Below are 17,817 nucleotides of genomic sequence, written 5' to 3' on the forward strand. Positions count from 1 at the left end.
GAATCGGTGCAAGAGGCACTGGGGAGTTGAGCGCGGGACAATCTGTAAATAGTTTATAATAAACGAGTGTGTGGTGAGCATAACGATGTCTGTCTGCCTGTGTCCTGGGTCAAGTTCACAATATATATATATATATATATATCTTTTACATGCACATGCTCACCACCGTGTACCAAAATCACGCAAGCTCTTAACAAAGGGAACACCTCTTTCAATTGAGAGCATTTTACATTTATATGTCAACAACCCCACTTGCTCTCACATTGCTGTGCATTTTTGACAACAGCCTTCCATAAAAACAGAATAGAATACAAATCATTTGAACATTTCCAATCTCAGTGTAAGTGAGAGGCGGGAGACGAGCTCACGTAACGGGAGACAAGGCACCTCCTCACCCTGATGCCACGAAGGCTCTTCTCATAAATATTACCATCTTTAGCTTTTTCTCATTCCTGTCAGTTTCTTCTTCTTCTTCTTCTTCTTATTATTATTATTATTATTATTATTATTACTGAACATGTATGTAGAGGAAATGTGTGTCTTATTTTATGTATATGACAGGAAGTACGGTAAAACCTTGAATGAATCTCAGTGTTGATGGGTAACACGACAGGTAAGGAGCAGGGAACGTTAAACGTTTCAGTACCTGCGGGGGATTGTGGGTCTGAAGATGGTTTAAGAATACAGAAACGACAAAAGCTTAGTCTTTCAATAATTCTATTTACAGTACATCAATGATTTACTTTGTTGTGCTGCACTAAGTCTACTTATTTAACCCCCTTTGACAAGATGAATTCACAAGGAAACGACGTTGCTGACAAAGTCAGATGTTTTTGTAAGTTTGGCTCCAGATGTGCTTATCCAGCTGCTCCTTCTTGTCAGTACTTGAGTGATCTTTATGTCCACCTCTGGATGAATTCGCAAAGTTTTTTTACAACTTTATTGTCTCATTAACGCAGAAATCCCGAGGCTTTCCTAAAATTGCAGAAGACACTGTTGATGGCGCTGATTCTGTTTTAAAGACAGTTGTGATTAGTTATGCAGAGCTCGCTTGTACTCACATTGATTTTTGGAAATCAATAACACAAATCAGCAACAGATCTGGGAATCACTGAATAGTAAAAACGTTTAATGAGGAGTGTCGTGCGCAGATACAAGTCGGCGTTGGTGAAGCGTTTCTTACTCTCCCTGAAATGATCGACATAAGGTAGAAGAGACGCTGGATTGTTATAATACGTGCTACCTTACGCAAAATATGCTTATTAATTTGTTACAGATTCTAGGTGGGCACGATTCTACACCAAGGTGCCCCATGTGAATCGTTTATAATGTCTGCTAAACGCATTTGTTAAGTTACAAATAAGTACTACATAACTCTTTTAAAAAGTATATTTTTTTTTAACTTTGGGCAGGAACCATACGCGAGTCCTAACTAGGATTTAAACTCGCGTCAGCACACCTTAGAGATGCAGCGGGGCCAACTGCTTTTATGCTTTGAGCCAAAGCCGTTCAGCAGATGAGGGGCTGAGCAAATCGGCGGCTGAATACGAAGATATCAATGACGTCATGACGCTTGCGTGCCTCAAAATCACGTGACAGGCGTATTTCAAACAATCCTCATAGCGGCGCTTCGAAAGCTCGACAAGTCAGTATCCAGCAGCACATCACTAGTTTGCTCTTATGAGACCCTAATGCTCCGACTTCTTCACGGCCATAAGATCAAGCAAAGGTGCGTAAGGTGAGACAAAGTCGAACGTGGCGATCGCGTACGAGTGGGAATGCCAGCAGTGAAGAAGATCTTGACATGCTGAGAGGCTTTAACTTTGAGGATGTGCCTGACGCCGCGTGGTTCGCTTTTAACACTTGTGGATTGAGCGCAAGGTGGAGGAGGAGGCGGCACAGCAAATTACACCTTCACGAGGTTATTATGGATGACGAGGGTCGCTCACTTTTTTTTTTTTTTTTTTGCTCCTACTACGTTACTGTATTTTCCGGTCGGTGTCTCGTGAAATGTAATGATATATCTGACTTGACGGAGGCACGTTAAGTCGGGATTGCTTCAGCCGCTCACTCCCGCACCAGCCCGTCGTTCATTTCTGATATTTCTCGAGCTCTGTGTGTTCTTTGTGTTTTTTTTCCTTTTTCTCTAAAGCCGTCATCGGCAGACTTTGTTAAAAGTGGCGTCGCACGATGTAACTTTACAGGGCGAGTTCGGGTTTAATTTCCACCAGTTTGTCCCATGCTGAAACTTAATTAAAATTATTAATATTTATTTTTGTATTTTCTTTTTAAGAAAGATACTTGTGCGGTTCCACTGTTAAACGGAGACTTTGATTTGTTTACTGTGAAATAAAAATACAAACATTACACAAGCTAGTGCTGCTGGAGGGATACAGTAAAATCTACAGCTGGCATAGCATTACGAGTACATCTTGTGATATTTGAAACGGTATTGTTTTATTTAATGTCTTTTATCCTTAACAACTACTTTCAGTATGTCTGTACACTTTTATATTTTAGCTTACTAGAGATCCATCCATCCATTTTCCAACCCGCTGAATCTGAACACAGGGTCACGGGGGTCTGCTTGAGACAATCCCAGCCAACAAGGCAGGAACCAATCATGGGCAGGGTGCCAACCCACCACAAGACACACACTAGGGCCAATTTAGAATCGCCAATCCACCTAACCTAACCTAACCACGAAGACACGGGGAGAACATGCAAACTCAACGCAGGGAGAACCCGGAAAGTGAACCCAGGTCTCCTAACTGCGAGGCAGCAGCGCTACCACTGCGCCACCGTGCCACCGCTTACTAGAGATGGCCGTGTTGTATGAAGAACAGGACTCAAGCCAATCGGGCTGTTTGTGTTGGACCATATGAAGCCATCAAAATACAAAATGTGAAGAGACCTTAGTGAGCAGATTCTGATGTTGGTGAATCCCTGTTGAGCCTACTACTATCTTGTCCCTCAAACCCTCGTGCCACTAGGTGGTCTTTAGGTACGATTCCTGCTGAAGTCTCTTTTTAAAGGGCATATCCATCTTGTAGTTTTCCACCTTCTCAGATGCTCCATTTCTTTCCCACCTGCTTATCTCTTCCTGTTTTGCTGACTCAGTTGATATCTCCGTGATTTCCACACACAAGTCCCATAGTCGCAGTTCATTAGTTTCTTGTTCAACTTGCAGATTATCCACACTTGATGTGTCAACACACCCTTCTGCGTCAGCAATGCTGTCAGGATCAGTAAACTCTAAATTATACCAATTTCTGCTTTGCCAGCCCAATCTAATACTTTATCTGTATGTCACCATCTCTGTCTACATATCTCACAGTTTGCCCCTTTTTTAGACAAACCCAATGACTTCTTAACTCGTGAGTTTGCTCAACTTCAACATCGACATCTTCTACTGGGATTGAAGAGTTTAGAGTCTCCTTCTCATCTCCAGTGTCTTCATTATCTGATGTAGTGTTACATAAATCTCTCTCTCCATCTCTCTCACTGTTGGTGGTATGTCGATTGTCACCTTTACTGTTGACTTTATGTAGTCTAGAATGGTGGGCCCTTCCAAGAGCACCTCCACGTCTGACACATTTCAGAACTCCATCCTGTCCAATGACATCTGCAGGTCCCTTCCATTCTGCACAGTCCACTCTTTTGTCGTCCACTTTGTCTCAGATTTATCATTTTCAGAATTAACCTGTCTCTACAGTGCTCTCTGTATTTGGTCTGAACACTCACCTTCATTAAATGCTCTTCTTGGAGTGTTCAGCACTGGAATATGTGCTCCTCTGACAGACTCCTAGTGGTGCCTTCTAGGGCGGGTGGTCTGTCCACGAGAACACAAGGAAGATTTGGATTTCGGCCAAACACCAGCTGATATGAGCTGTACCCATAAATATTGTGCATGGTATTCTTTACCATTAGTGCCCCGTGGCGCTAATCTGGCACTAACCAGTCACATCCAGTATTCTTTATCACTTTCTGTGTAATTTCTGTGAGTGTCTGATTTTGTCTCTCAGGTAGTCCATTACCCCAGGGACTGTATGCAGCGGTGGTCTTTGTTTCAATGTTAAAATTCTCTGCTATCTTTCTGATTCCCCACCATTATCATTAAGTAGTTTCTGAGGAGCTCCCTGTACTCTTATCTGAGAACGAATGAATGAATTGTTTCACAATTTCTGATGGTCTCTTTGACTTTACAACACTTCCTGCACTGAAACGTGTTAATAATGTGAAGACCCCATCCTCCTGTTTGACGTACTTGTCAGTCTGTAGCCGCAGTTTCATTGTATTCATAAGCTAGCGACAAATCAACAGCTGCTCTGAATTTGGGTTTGCGATATTTCAGGTGAGTCTCACAATTCTCAACAGTTTATTTAAGGAAGGAAGCCCACTCTGCCTCTTTGGTTCCTGAGCAGTGAAGCAGTTTGTGTAATCAGTCCAGTGAAGGAGGTCCACATTGGAGGTGAAGGTTTAACAAAGCCTTTTGCTTCTCTCCTGTACTCCTGTTTTCTGAGACTCTTAGAATCTCACGTTCACAATGCTCTTTGTTTTTATTTTGTTATCTGAGATGTTTACACTAATGAGCAGAGCTGGTTAATTCAAGAGTCACTGGCTAATTAAACATCACTGCTTTGTCATTTTCCTTATCTAAAAGTGTCCCTGCCCTTTTTAAGGATGTTTTACTGAACAACATTGGTATTTCAGCTGGCACCATTTCTCTTTCAGTGCCACATCATGTCTCTTCAGTCTTTACAGGAATTGTCACTCTTTTCGTGGAATACACAACTTTACCACCTCCAAATATGAAAGCTCTTCTGCTTAAAATGTTTGAGTTCCTCAGCTTTGTGACTTCATTCTGGTCAGGCTGACTGATGTCGTTGTCTAAGCATTTCTCTCCATTGACTGTAAGTGTGCAAGTAGAATCAATTACCGCTAATCCTAAAGATCGACCAAAACACTAAATGTGTCTGAGTTTGATTCCTTAGTAAAGGACGTCATGTTTCATTCTTCACAGTCGTCTGTATACCAGTCTCCTCTGTTATTATCACCTGTTCATTTATTTTTTTGTATTCTTTAGCCCAGTGCTCTGACGATAATGCATTTTGATCTCCTACCATATTTGTCTAACAGATTATTGCCTGGCAATGGCGACTTCTTCTGGCTGTGTTGCAAATGGCACCTGTTGCATTATGTATAAGTGGTGAAATACGCAGTTTCATGTGTGACAGTAATGCCCAATTTTACCAGGCTTGATTTTACTACAAAAAGTCTCATTGCGCCAATTCCATTGACGTAAAAGTAAGTGCCATCCTTGCTGTTAATGCCAGCTGCCTTTGATTTGTATCTTAACACGTTGAGTCCAGCAGCTTAAAAGCTCATACAGCATCAGGGACAGCCATGTTATTTCTACACATGCAGGTCACTCCATGTCACGTTATCACACTTATGGACTTCATCGTCACAGATTTAAATGAGACTTGGCCTGCTGACCCATGGAATTAAAATTGCACGCGTCTTGGATCGACAATAATAAGGAGATTTAAGATCACAAAGTTTGAATGCTGTGCTGGATTAGGACTTTGACTGGCTATTTCTCTCTAAATATAAGTGAACAGAAATGGTTCTCATGTTGTTTTAAAGATCTTTTCCAGCTCTATAGTTTGTGAAAATACTATGCTATCCACAAAATGACCATGTTATGAGTGATTATAAGATTCAAATTTGAATAGTTTTTTTTTAAAAAAAAAAAAAACAATTATTTTTACTAAAGTTACCTCATAATGTCATGAACATCTCCAGAAAATTTGTTTTTGTCAAAATTGGTGATGCTGAGGTCCAAAAGTGTGATGATTTCATGTGGAATTACCCATCAGGAGTATCTGGGCTCCAAATCGATGATATAAACCACCACAGAAACTGCACTCGCCCTTTTAACTCTGTAAAATCTGAATATCCTCATAGATACGATCCTTTGTCTCCTTTAAACACAACATCACGCCTTTTTATCAGAATAGTCGCACCTTCACCTTTGTTCAGGTCTTCTGCTCAAATTGACATCTCAATGCTGTCCCTGTAAGTGACAGTCCAACCCCAAGTGTGTGTTTTTTATTTTTAAGCTCGGTAACCCATGTCCATATTAAATCTTCATTTTTCCAGCTCTGGTATGCCTTTCTCTTGTCAGATGCAGGTAGGATTCTATAATTATCAGCCATCCTCTACTACTAATGTTAAACTTAAATAACAACACAACACCTTTGATGTTAGCCTCACACTTTTTATTCTTCTCTCCCATAAAAAACACCCATCATGAGTATCCTCCTACAAACCCACTCTCCTCAAACACCGAATGTCCTACTCCCAGTCGGGATGCAGTCTCGTAATCCCACAAATAGGAGCACATATATAAGATATAGAATATAACAACTTAACAGAATGAAGCTCCCAATGCGCAGTTCAAGTCCAGCGAGGATATTCAACAAAGCCCTAAATATGACAGCTTTAATAGACCTGCCATTGATGCGTCCAAACATGATGGTGCCGTGTAGATAAAGTGTTGTCATATCTACATGGTGGCACTGAAATGTATGCATATTCCCTTTAATGAAGGTCTGCAATGTACTTTGATCATAAATGAATTGTTTGATTTGTAATTTTAAACTGTGAGACAGAAGAGGAAATCAAGGAAAATGTGTCTTTAAACCAAACCTCATGGAGGGCACTGTGACCCTAAAGTGTGATCATTATTTTTACTGATTTTATGGAGTTAATTCTCCCACTTTTATTTTCACAGGGCTTTCATATTTCACGTTTTCATACACTGAGGTGTCTAATGGCCTCCAGCTCAGGGCTATCCATGTGAGAAGTGAATCTGAGAAGAGAAGGGCAGACACTTTAAAGAGAGAGAAGAGTTTCCCACAGAGCATGGCCTCTGCCAAAGAAGATGGCGGTGATGAAAGAACAGTGGACATTAAAGAAGAGGACTGTGAGCGTCTCACACCAGAGGATGTGTGTGTGAAGCTGGAGGATCACGAAGAAAGAATTTCAGTTTTTAAAGAGGAGGAAGAGTGCAAAGGGGTGACTGCTGCCATTAAAGCTGAGGATTTGAATGATTTCTCCGGTGGTCTTGAACTTCAAAAGCATGAAACTGAGGATTTTTTCAAGCAAGATCCCTGTGAAGAATCTCCATCCAGTTCACAGCCCTGGTCCACTAATACGGGACAACTGGCTACACAGGAGAATTCCACAGAGCTGAAATCAGAGTTATCAGAGTCTGAAGAGAAAATCACAGAAGGAAATGAGAGAGAAGGAGAAGAGTCACCTGGGAGTGTTGGAATAAGTGAGTAACGTGATTAAATATAAAAGAAAGAGAGTGTTTATAAATTCTAACGGTGGTTGCTTTGATGTTTTTAGAAGATTGAAATGAGAGTGGAAAACACAGTTAATTGAACTTGGATAAAGACCACCTGCACAGGCCCATGATAACAAACAATAGGTTACCTAATATTTGATAAATTAGAAAAACTTTGGTGACTTAAACGTCATGAAGCTTTGACTGAAGCTGTGACGTATGTTAGGCCAACAGCGCATTACGTTCAATGACGTTATCAAAAGTCATATTTTGTTAAACACATGTATATTTGTTAAATTGTGTGGTAGTTAAGATAGAAATATCCGCAAAAATAAATAAAAATCAAATCCTCACCCAGTGCACTAAATACGAGTGAATTTGCTCAAGCCAGTGTACACCTAATATGTGCCTCATTTTTCTAATGGTAATCTTGTGCACTTTGACGTTAACAGTGATGAGAGCTACCTGTATGAGCCGTGATGACATTCAAGGGGTCTCAGGGTCTTCTTTCAGCATCTTGTGTTCTGCTGTCTGCCTGAACTTGCTGGGGCAGCATGGCCTGGACAAGTTGGCAGTAGTGTGAAATCTTCACTTGGAGATGATCTTGGGCCCTTCCGTCTCCCACAGTCACATCGGGTCAAGTTGGAGTCACCACTCCACTTCTCCTGCATGTTTTTGTAGAAGAGGGGACAAACCAGAATAACCAGAAAGGCCATTCAGAGCCCCTGTGTAGAACTGTGGGTAGGATTTGACCCCAGAACACCTGAACATTAAAGCAGCTGTGCTAAACACTATGCCACCCTAACACAAGCGGATATATTTGTATGTTTATTTTTAGTCCAAATTAGGTTCTAGGCCAGGGGTTCTCAACGTCGGCCCTGGGGACCCCCTGTGGCTGCAGGTTTTTGTTACAAGCACTGATCTCATTTAATTAGCTGGTATTTTTTTTTCTTTTATTCGACATTCAGAAAAGCATAGAAGCTTGATTTTTACATTTATTAGACATGTATAAATATTTCTGCTTTTGCTCTAGATTTAAATGCTTAACTATCTTTTGTTGATTTCATTATACTTTGCCCTTTCTCTGTGCACTTTTCCCCCCTTCATTGTATCTTAATAATGACAACTTAAAACGAGCAGAGCAGACACCCAGGAGAACAACACGGAATAATCAAAGGCTGCAGCTACTTTAGAGTCAGATCCACTAATTAGTAAATAATGGATTAATTAAACAATTAGAACACCTAGAAAAGTAGAAAGAAAATCAAGATTAAAATACTGTTAAAAAGAAAAAAATACATTATTCCTTTATAATTGCTTGGTACATTTTAAATTTTTTTTTTTAATTTTGTTTTTGCAAACTTAGTTTTCTAATTAATATATTGTTCCTTAAACACAGAACTTGGGAAATACCAGTTCACTTAATTAGCCCAGGAGTTTAATTAAAAACAGAAGCTGGTTGGAACAGAATCCTGCAGCGACAGGGGGTCCCCAGGACCGACGTTGAGAACTCCTGTTCTAGAGGATGTAAATATCATCACATACATTACAATTAAGAAGAGAAAACCCAAATTTAGACACATTATTGAGTAGGAAGGCACTGATCAGAGTCTTTAGAGCTGATATTGATCACCCATTTCATTCCATTAGGATCTGCTGGTGTCAATAATGATATGATTTTTTTTAATAATGTAATTTTAGCCATGCATAAATCCATACATTTACCCGTAATGCACACATAATGGAACAAAAACAAGCTGAGCAAAACAAAAGGCATGTCTTAATCATACTCCACATTTCTAATAAAATCAAATGTTCAATTACATATTTGTATCCGTCTACTCCAACAAGAAGAAAATGAGACAGTCTTGGTGAACACTTCAGGTTCTTATCTAAGAATATAAACATCTCTGCATGTTCTGAGGACAGTCTGGTCCTCCTGTCATCCATTACGTTTTCTGCCGTACTGAACAGACCCTCACTGTCCCCACTCGTATAAGGAAGGCACAGGTAGGATGACGACTTTTACTGGTCCTCCAGAAAGCCAGTGGCCCAGCATCTCATGTGATATAAGGTTCACAGAGATGAAGATTCAACTCTGATGCTGTTCTGTCAAATATCGTTTTTAACTTTATTGATAATTTCTTCGTGAATTCTACAGTTCTGTTGGCGGGGAGTTTCTTTGGATATCTCGTCTGTCAATCCACGTGCGTCTGTGTGGTCGAGACACCGGCATTGACCAGTTTATGTGTTTGAAATTTGCAATCATCTGTGAAATTCGTGTTCTTGTACCATTGTTTAATTTGGGGATAAAAATCATTATAATAATATCTGTTACAGAATTCATAAATGTATAGAGTTTATTATGCCTAATTAGTATTTTATTTAGGTCTGAAAACTAGGCTCATACTATTCTACCCAATAAGCCAATAAGAGGGCTGGTTACAATTTCTAACTAATCGATGTCCACTTGATAACGATTTATATTTATATACAAGCTTGGGAAAACTCTGCATCCCTTTCCTCCCATCTATCTACACATTTTCTGAAAGGTTAATAAAAAGGATTTTAGTCAAAACATCTAATGTCTGGTAAATTAATCTATACTAATAAAAGGCAAAGCACTCACTCAATCAATCAATCAAATTCTCCACCTTCCCATGTAGGTAGAACGCTGAAATTTGGCAGGCTCATTCCTTACAGCTTATTTACAAAAGTTAAGCAGGTTTCATTTCGAAATTCTACACGTAACGGTCAACAACGTCCGGCATGTTGAACTTTCTTATTCATGGCCCCATCTTCACGAAATTTGGTAGGTGGCTTCCCTGCACTAATCAGAACCGATGTACATACTTATTTCGGTGGTATGACGCCACTGTTGGCCGCCATATTGAACTTTCCAACATCACTCATTCTCCAACTTCCCGTGTAGGTAGAAGGCTGAAATTTGTTACTTATTTCAGTGGTATGATGCCACCGTCGGCCGCCATATTGAACTTTTCAACGGTCTTTGTTACTTATGGGCCCTCTTCAAGAAATTTGGTACACGGGTTTCCCAACGCTAACTGAATCCTACTTACGTACATATATATGTCCATAGCCTGCAGCTCAGTCACCGTGTGAGGCGGCGTTGGGTCCCCCATCCCAATGCCTTCCACGTTGTTGGCTGCCTGCCTGCCTGCCTGCCTATATAAGGCCGTCCGTCGCTCCAGTCTCTACATTCCCTTCCTTGCTTCGCCACGGGATTCATGTCTCCCTGCTGATAACTACAGCCTTTTTATTTAATCCACGGCTTCTCCACTGTTTTATTGTTCATTTATTGCGATTATAGTTATTGTGTAGGGGTATTAGACTTACTTTACATTGTTCAAGTACCCATTTCCTTTATCATTCTAACCGTACCCCCATTAACATGTCTATCTGGGTGATCACCATCGATCAAAGAACTGTCACTTACCGAGTGGTTTCCATGCCCGGAGATGGCACCTACCTTTTCCATTCTCTTTGTTACATATTGCACGGCCATATCAGGCTCACTCTTGATATCCGGAGGAACATTGTGTCTTATGTATTGAATGACTGGGACAGGTTCAAGGTGTGGACTGATTATGGTACAGGAGATAATTATTCTACATAGGAGCACTAGAAGAGTGAAATGCTTAAGCCCTTCACCTATGCATCTGCATGTGAGTTGATGGCTGCCGGTGAATTGTTCGGTTGTCGCTTTCAAGTGTACCGAAATGGCCAAATATTTTACTGTCGTAATTGAAACAAACCATGAAACTCAAACTGATTATGACAGCAGCAATCCAAGCTGTGAGATTTGAAACAAGATTACTGTTCACATAGCCAACTGTACGTTACATGCTCAAGAGTAAGCTCAGCACACAGCTTGGTCATATTACAACCGGAGTGCTGAACTCACAATGTGGTATACAAAAAGATCCATAACGAAAAATTATTGGTATATTTTCCCTCAGTTTAAAAAGGTTTAATTTTCTTCTTAATAAAAATTTTAAGGCAGTACTTCGCCGCTGCGAAGCGCGGGTATTTTGCTAGTTATACAAATAAATCAGTCAACAAACACTCACTGGCAGATGGAATCATAGATCTAAATGATCTAGAAGCTGACATCTTCCAGAACTGAACGTGGCTGGTTGTCCAGGCTTACGAATTCCACTGTGTTTGCTGTTCCAGTAAGTCTTTGGAGTTTTTGCTGTCAGTATTATAAGGTTGAGTTTTCTAAGTGCTGCCATTACTAAAGGCCGAGTGAGAGTAGGCTACTGAGCCAGACTAAGTTTGCTGGTCGCCTCAGCCTTTGAACAGCTTGTTCTTCACACCAGTCCCTTTTTGTGTTGACTTCTCAGATGGTGAATAAGGTTTGTGTTGTTGAAAGTATTAGCAGAGAATCCTCAATGAGTGACTTTTTTTGACACAACTATTACAAACTGCAATTTTTTTATTTCTTGTAGGTAGGCAATAAAACTGATAGAACTGGTAATGGTTGAACTTTGTCTGGCATGCTTTTTATCATTCAAGATCAGATGTTAAGATTAGCTAATTTGCTGATCACCAGTTAAGTCATTTGGAGAGAAAAATGGCAGATTTTGATTTGTGATCAATTGATCAGATCAGGCTTGTCTTTCACATGTGAGCGAAGGTGGAGAAATTGAACAAACAGCACCAGAACATGTAAAGACCACACACGGAGTAGACAGACCATAAATGACACCTCAGTGTGAGAAAGGAACGCCAACCAGTGTGCCACCACTTTACTTGTACTGTGTCATTTATTTTAAAAGGCTGGTAATGGTTAAGAATTTGGATATCAAACCCTGAAGTTGCAAGTTCAAATTCAGCTGTTGACACCATGTCAATAGTCACGTGACCAGCCTGTGCTCCAGTTGGAAAAACAATAGAAATGTAATTAATTGTGTCTCAAATGTTGTAAGTCACCTTGGATAAAGGTGTCAAGAAAAAAATAATTAAAAATAGTTGAAATTTTTGTGTTATTTCAGATTTACGGAAGAATGGCAGCTTCTCTCCACATTCATTTGTTCAGCCGTCTCCTCAAAACAAAGAGAAAGGTATTACGAAATCAGCAGGAGGATCAGAGAACCTGACAGCATCCTTTTTGCAGTGCAGTTCTCTCCCTGCTGCTGGAGTAACACAGACAGAAGCCATCAAAACTGATGAACAGAAAGTGGAGAAAGAAATCCAAATTCACACTGGAAAAAAAATTTGTTTGGAGTGTGGCAAACAATTCACACACAAAAGTGATCTTAATAGGCATATGAAGATTCACACAGGAGTAAAACCTCATTGCTGTTCAGAATGTGGTAAGTCGTTCTTAAGGAGATGCAGTCTTCAGAGACACAGAAGAATCCACACAGGAGAAAAACCTCATTGCTGTTCAGAATGTGGTAAGTTGTTCTCAATGAGAATCAGTCTCCAGAGGCACAGAAGAATCCACACAGGAGAAAAACCTCATTGCTGTTCAGAATGTGGTAAATCATTCTCACGGAGAAGTGATCTTCAGTTGCACAAAAAAATTCACCCAGGAGAAAAACCTCTTTGCTGTTCAGAATGTGGTAAGTCGTTCTTAAGGAAAAGTGATCTTCAGAGGCACAGAAGAATTCACACAGGAGAAAAACCTCATTGTTGTCCAGAATGTGGTAAGTCGTTTTCATGGAGAAGTGATCTTCAGTTGCACATAAAAATTCACACAGGAGAAAAACCTCATTGCTGTTCAGAATGAGCTGAACAATTTTCTGACAAATGCAGTTTTCAGAGGCACACAGAAATTTGATACTGGAGAGAAGCCATATTGCTGTTCTCAATGTTTAAAAAGGTTGTAAACATTAGCTCATTTCAAGTAAACACACAAACTCCAACTAAAGCGAAAATGCAGTATTTATGTTCTGAATGTGGCAAATGTTATACAAGCCAGTAAGGTCTTTATTTACATGCCAAAATTCATACTGAAGAAAAATCTCATTGCTGTTCTGAATTTAAGAAACGATTCTTATATTTAAGCGTAATTCAGTGCCACATCAGATTTCATACTGGAGATAAACCTCATTGTTGCCCTGAATGTGATAAGCAGTTCTCACAACAAAGCACCATAAAAAGTCACATCAGATGTCACACCGGAGAGAAACCTCACCTTTGCTTGTAATGTGGCAAACAATTCTTACACCTATTTCTCTGTATAAGCATACGAAAAGTTATACTGAAGAGAAGCCTTAAAGTTGTACTGAATGTTATTTTCATATAACAATTCTATTCAAAATCATAAAATAATTCATTCTGGTAAGAAACAAACCTGTTCTGACTGTGGCAAGCTTTTCTCAGACAGCACAACTCTCTAAAGATCATATGAGAATTCACTGTGGAGACAAACCATATTGCTGGCCAGAGTGTGGCAAACAATTCTCAGGTCCAAGTGTACTTAGGTACCACAGAATGATCCACGCTGGAGAGAAGCAGTATACCTATTCTAAATGTTCTAAAAGGTACTCTTACAGAAAAAGTTTCTGTAGTCGCACACAAAGTCATATTAGAGTAAAGCCTGGCCCAGAAATGACAAATGATCTTTAAATTTGTTCCTGTAGGGGGTGATATAGCATCCTAGTTAGAAGAAGTTCTTTTGTAATTGTGGCATTTTAAGTAACCAAAACTATATGGATATGATATTAAAAGGCGATATCCCTCCCATAGTGATACGGCGGTAAAAATCACATAAGAGAAAATAACTTAGCATTCTTTACTGACGATTCACACGGCATTACTGATGGTGAACCAAAATAGGAAGACAATACCAAGGTGGGATCTTGATCTATACAGTCTGCCATTTTCCGTCTCTGCGCTGGAAGGGTTTTCAGGACAGATGACTATATTACCCATCTATCCGTCGGCTTCAAAGAGTTTGTCTGCTGCCCAAGTCTTTTTATACTGTCTTCTTCACGTGCAAGCCCTTACTTAGGTTCCAAACAAGGAAAGGAGAGGATTCCATTTCATGTCTAACATACAGAAATAGTACAATGCCTATTTTTGTTGTTGTACCTTCTCTCTTCAAATGTTTGCCTAGCAGTTCTAAATACTGAGAGCCCATGTGTGCTAACTTTGGCCTGGCCTGTACACGTGAGTGGATTTATAAAATAATTTTTGTATAGAGCACAGTGACATTAAACTTACATTCTTATTACACCCCTTCTGTACCCCCAGCACTGAAGGTCAAATTTGACCCCCTCACTATTCGCCGTTGGTTCACTCTGCTTGGACTTTCTGTATTTTGTAAGTCTATGTTTCATTATTTGGCCACACTCTTTTTACATTTCATTTCATTGATGTTCTGAAATATGTGAGTATAGCTTGACTCTTAAAATGGCTTATCTAAAAAGGGTACATCAGCTATGAATTGCAAGAAGGTAGACAAGTATAAAAAGTGGGAACCGCAAAATGAACGGGTGACATCGATGAAATACGCTCAGTGGCAGAGGTGACATGGACAAAATCAGAAAGGTCAGCACAGAAAAAGCAATTACCAACTGAAAACAAAAGAAGAAAGCTGATTGGTGGGAAGAACTGTCAGTCACTCCTGAATGAACTGTTGAGGACAGCCATGGCATGCAAACTTCAGAGTTCATGTGTTTTTGATTTCAGATCTGTAACCATGCACTGAATAAGTCTGTTATTTATCAGTTAGCATGTTCTGAAACTGTAATGTCATCACAAAAACACGTAATGGGGCATTTGTGATCAATCACTTTTGTTGATTTTTATGGCACCATTCATCAACCCTGTACAGAGTGCCACTTCCAGATCGGCAACCCCGCTGCACCCCGTAGCATATTTGGAGTTTGGGACTGGAGCACAAACTGGATGGCACTCTGAGAAGGACAGACTTGTAAGACGTGAACAAAGCCAGCTGTCCTCCCTGGTCTGTCTTCATTCAGAAGGACTCACCTGAGTGGTGGGATTGTTCTGCGGCGCTCCTGTTAGCCGACATTTCATCAGCTTGCTTTCTGCATTTCATCTGATAACCAGCAGTTAATCCAAGATGAGCCAGGTCTGTTACAATGTGAACGTTCTTTACATTTTGGTTTGCTTTAAAATTTTTTTCTTCTTCTTGACTTTGAGTTCTTGGAGGCCTTGTACATTAAAGATTATTAATACATGCGCATTTGGTGTTAATATTGAATTGATAATTAATAAACTGTTTTTACTTCTAAATTATAAGTGTGGCCTTTTACCATTTTGTAGCTTTATCCTTCTTGACTGTGTTGTACTGTTGCCTCCCTAGAATTAAGTGCCACATCACTGACGCTCAGCCTCACACCCTTCATCACACGTGAGGCAGAATCCAAGATTGCGGATCCAACTGTTAATCCCATTTCCTGCTTTGCCAGTACCTTGGCTATATCTGTATCGAGGTGTATTGCTGAAGCAAACCTCTCCTCAAGGGTTCTACAGCACCGGTCTGATGTCAAAACCCAAAGCGTCAAGTTCTTCATCTAACAGAATATTTCATACTGGATATGCTCTACATGATTGAAAGGGAGTCTGGTGGGATAGACTAAGGTAAGTACAGTTAGACACATTCAAAGTCATTTTATCTTTTAACTAGCAGAATACCCGCGCTTCGCAGCAGAGACGTAGTGTGTTAAAGAAGGTACGAAAAAGAAAAGGAAAAATTTTAAAAATAACGTAACATGGTTGTTAATGTAATTGTTTTGTCATTGATATGAGTGTTGTTCTCATATCTATCTATCTATCTATCTATCTATCTATCTATCTATCTATCTATCTATATATATATATATATATATATATATATATATATATATATATATATACCCGCGCTTGGCAGCGGAGAAGTAGTGTGTTAAAGAAGAAAAGAGAAAGAAAAGGAAACATTTTGAAAATAAAGTAACATGATTGTCAAAGTAATTGTTTTGTGTATTTGGCGGCAGTGTCACAAAGTTGTTTTCGGCAGCTGCATCAGAAAATGTACCACGACATCTGACACGCCTCCTTTTTACTGTTTTCTCACAGCTTGGATTGCTGCTGTCATATACACACACACACACACACACACACACACATATATATATACACATACATATCTTCATATCTACATATCTATATACATATCTACATATACATATATATATATATATATATATATACACATACATACCTATCTACATATATATACACACATACATACACACACACAAATTATATATATGTGTGTATGTATGTGTGTGTGTGTGTGTATATATATATATATATATATATATATATATATATACACATACATATACTTGTGTGTATGTTTGTATGTGTCTATATGTGTGTGTATAGGTTTGGTCACTGAGTGCAAGGGAAAAATAATAAATTATAGTCTATAAGTTATTAAACAGTAAAACATTAACGTTTTAAGAAGTACAGGTACATTGAAATTACATTTTCTATGTGAACGCTCAAATTTGTGCCTCTGGTAATGTGCCTTACCGCATTTAAAGAAAATTAGTTTTGTGTCCTCTGCAGTGTTAAGAGAGAAAGGCTTTGGTTTGGGATAAAAGGAAAAAGGTGTAAAGAAAGGAAAGTTGCCTTTTTCTTTTATATAGTATAGAGAGATGTGTTCGCTGACGCTATGATCGCCTTTTGGGGACAGTCGCGTGGGTCTTGTGTAGACTGGTGAGACGCCCCGCCATTAATCGGCTGTGATGGCACTGTCAGTCCTGCACTCCTGTGCGTGTCTTCATAATTCGAGGTGAGGACCTGATAATCGATACGCAAAAGAAAGTGTGAATCGCCTTAATATTATTTTGCCGTGGTGTAGAAAAGGGGTCCCGTGTTTGCACTTGTCTGGGCTATAGCGCAGGGGAGGATGAAAAATTAAAAGTGCTCACTTTGACTTAAGGCAGAAGCGCAGTCAGCGTCTCAAAGGCCGGCACAGCTATGCGCGCTGGCTGCTCGACTTTTGCTGGGCAGGAGACCCCAGTTTGCAGACACGCTCATGATATCAAAAGTCTCAGCTCTTTGGAGGTCATTCATATATATATATAGCAAAATACCCGCTACGCAGCGGAGAAGTAGTGTGTTAAAGAAGTAATGAAAAGAAAAGGAAACATTTTAATAATAACGTAACATGATTGACATTGTCATGAGTGTTGCTGTCATATATATGCCTGCCTAAATAAGTCACCCTCGCTTTGCTCTTACTTTTTACCGCTCATTTAATCATGGCTAGTGGCGAAAAATTATAAAATGGAAGGAGGATGGCTTTACCAAAACAATTATTGATGGCGAATCGATTATTCATAAAGCTTGAATTGGTGATCTGTTTTTCTGTGTTAACCTCATATTTTTCATACTTCTTCTCAAACTAAGGTGGTGCGAGGGTAAAATGAATCGGATGCGCTGATCAATGTAATCGTGTACCAGGAAAT

General features: G+C 39.6%; 1 protein-coding gene across 1 annotated transcript; it reads left to right on the forward strand.

The window, feature by feature from the left end:
* The first annotated feature begins 1,605 nt into the window (after positions 1-1,605).
* LOC120528966 (zinc finger protein with KRAB and SCAN domains 1-like) lies at positions 1,606-15,877 on the forward strand. The gene is made up of 4 exons (XM_039753035.1): positions 1,606-1,729; positions 6,800-7,345; positions 12,376-12,982; positions 15,769-15,877. The coding sequence occupies exons 2-4, from the start codon at positions 6,931-6,933 to the stop codon at positions 15,875-15,877; spliced, it is 1,131 nt and encodes a 376-aa protein (XP_039608969.1). The 5' UTR covers positions 1,606-1,729; positions 6,800-6,930.
* The last annotated feature ends 1,940 nt before the right edge of the window (positions 15,878-17,817 follow it).

Source organism: Polypterus senegalus, chromosome 4 (assembly GCF_016835505.1).
Source record: "Polypterus senegalus isolate Bchr_013 chromosome 4, ASM1683550v1, whole genome shotgun sequence".
NCBI lineage: Eukaryota > Metazoa > Chordata > Cladistia > Polypteriformes > Polypteridae > Polypterus > Polypterus senegalus.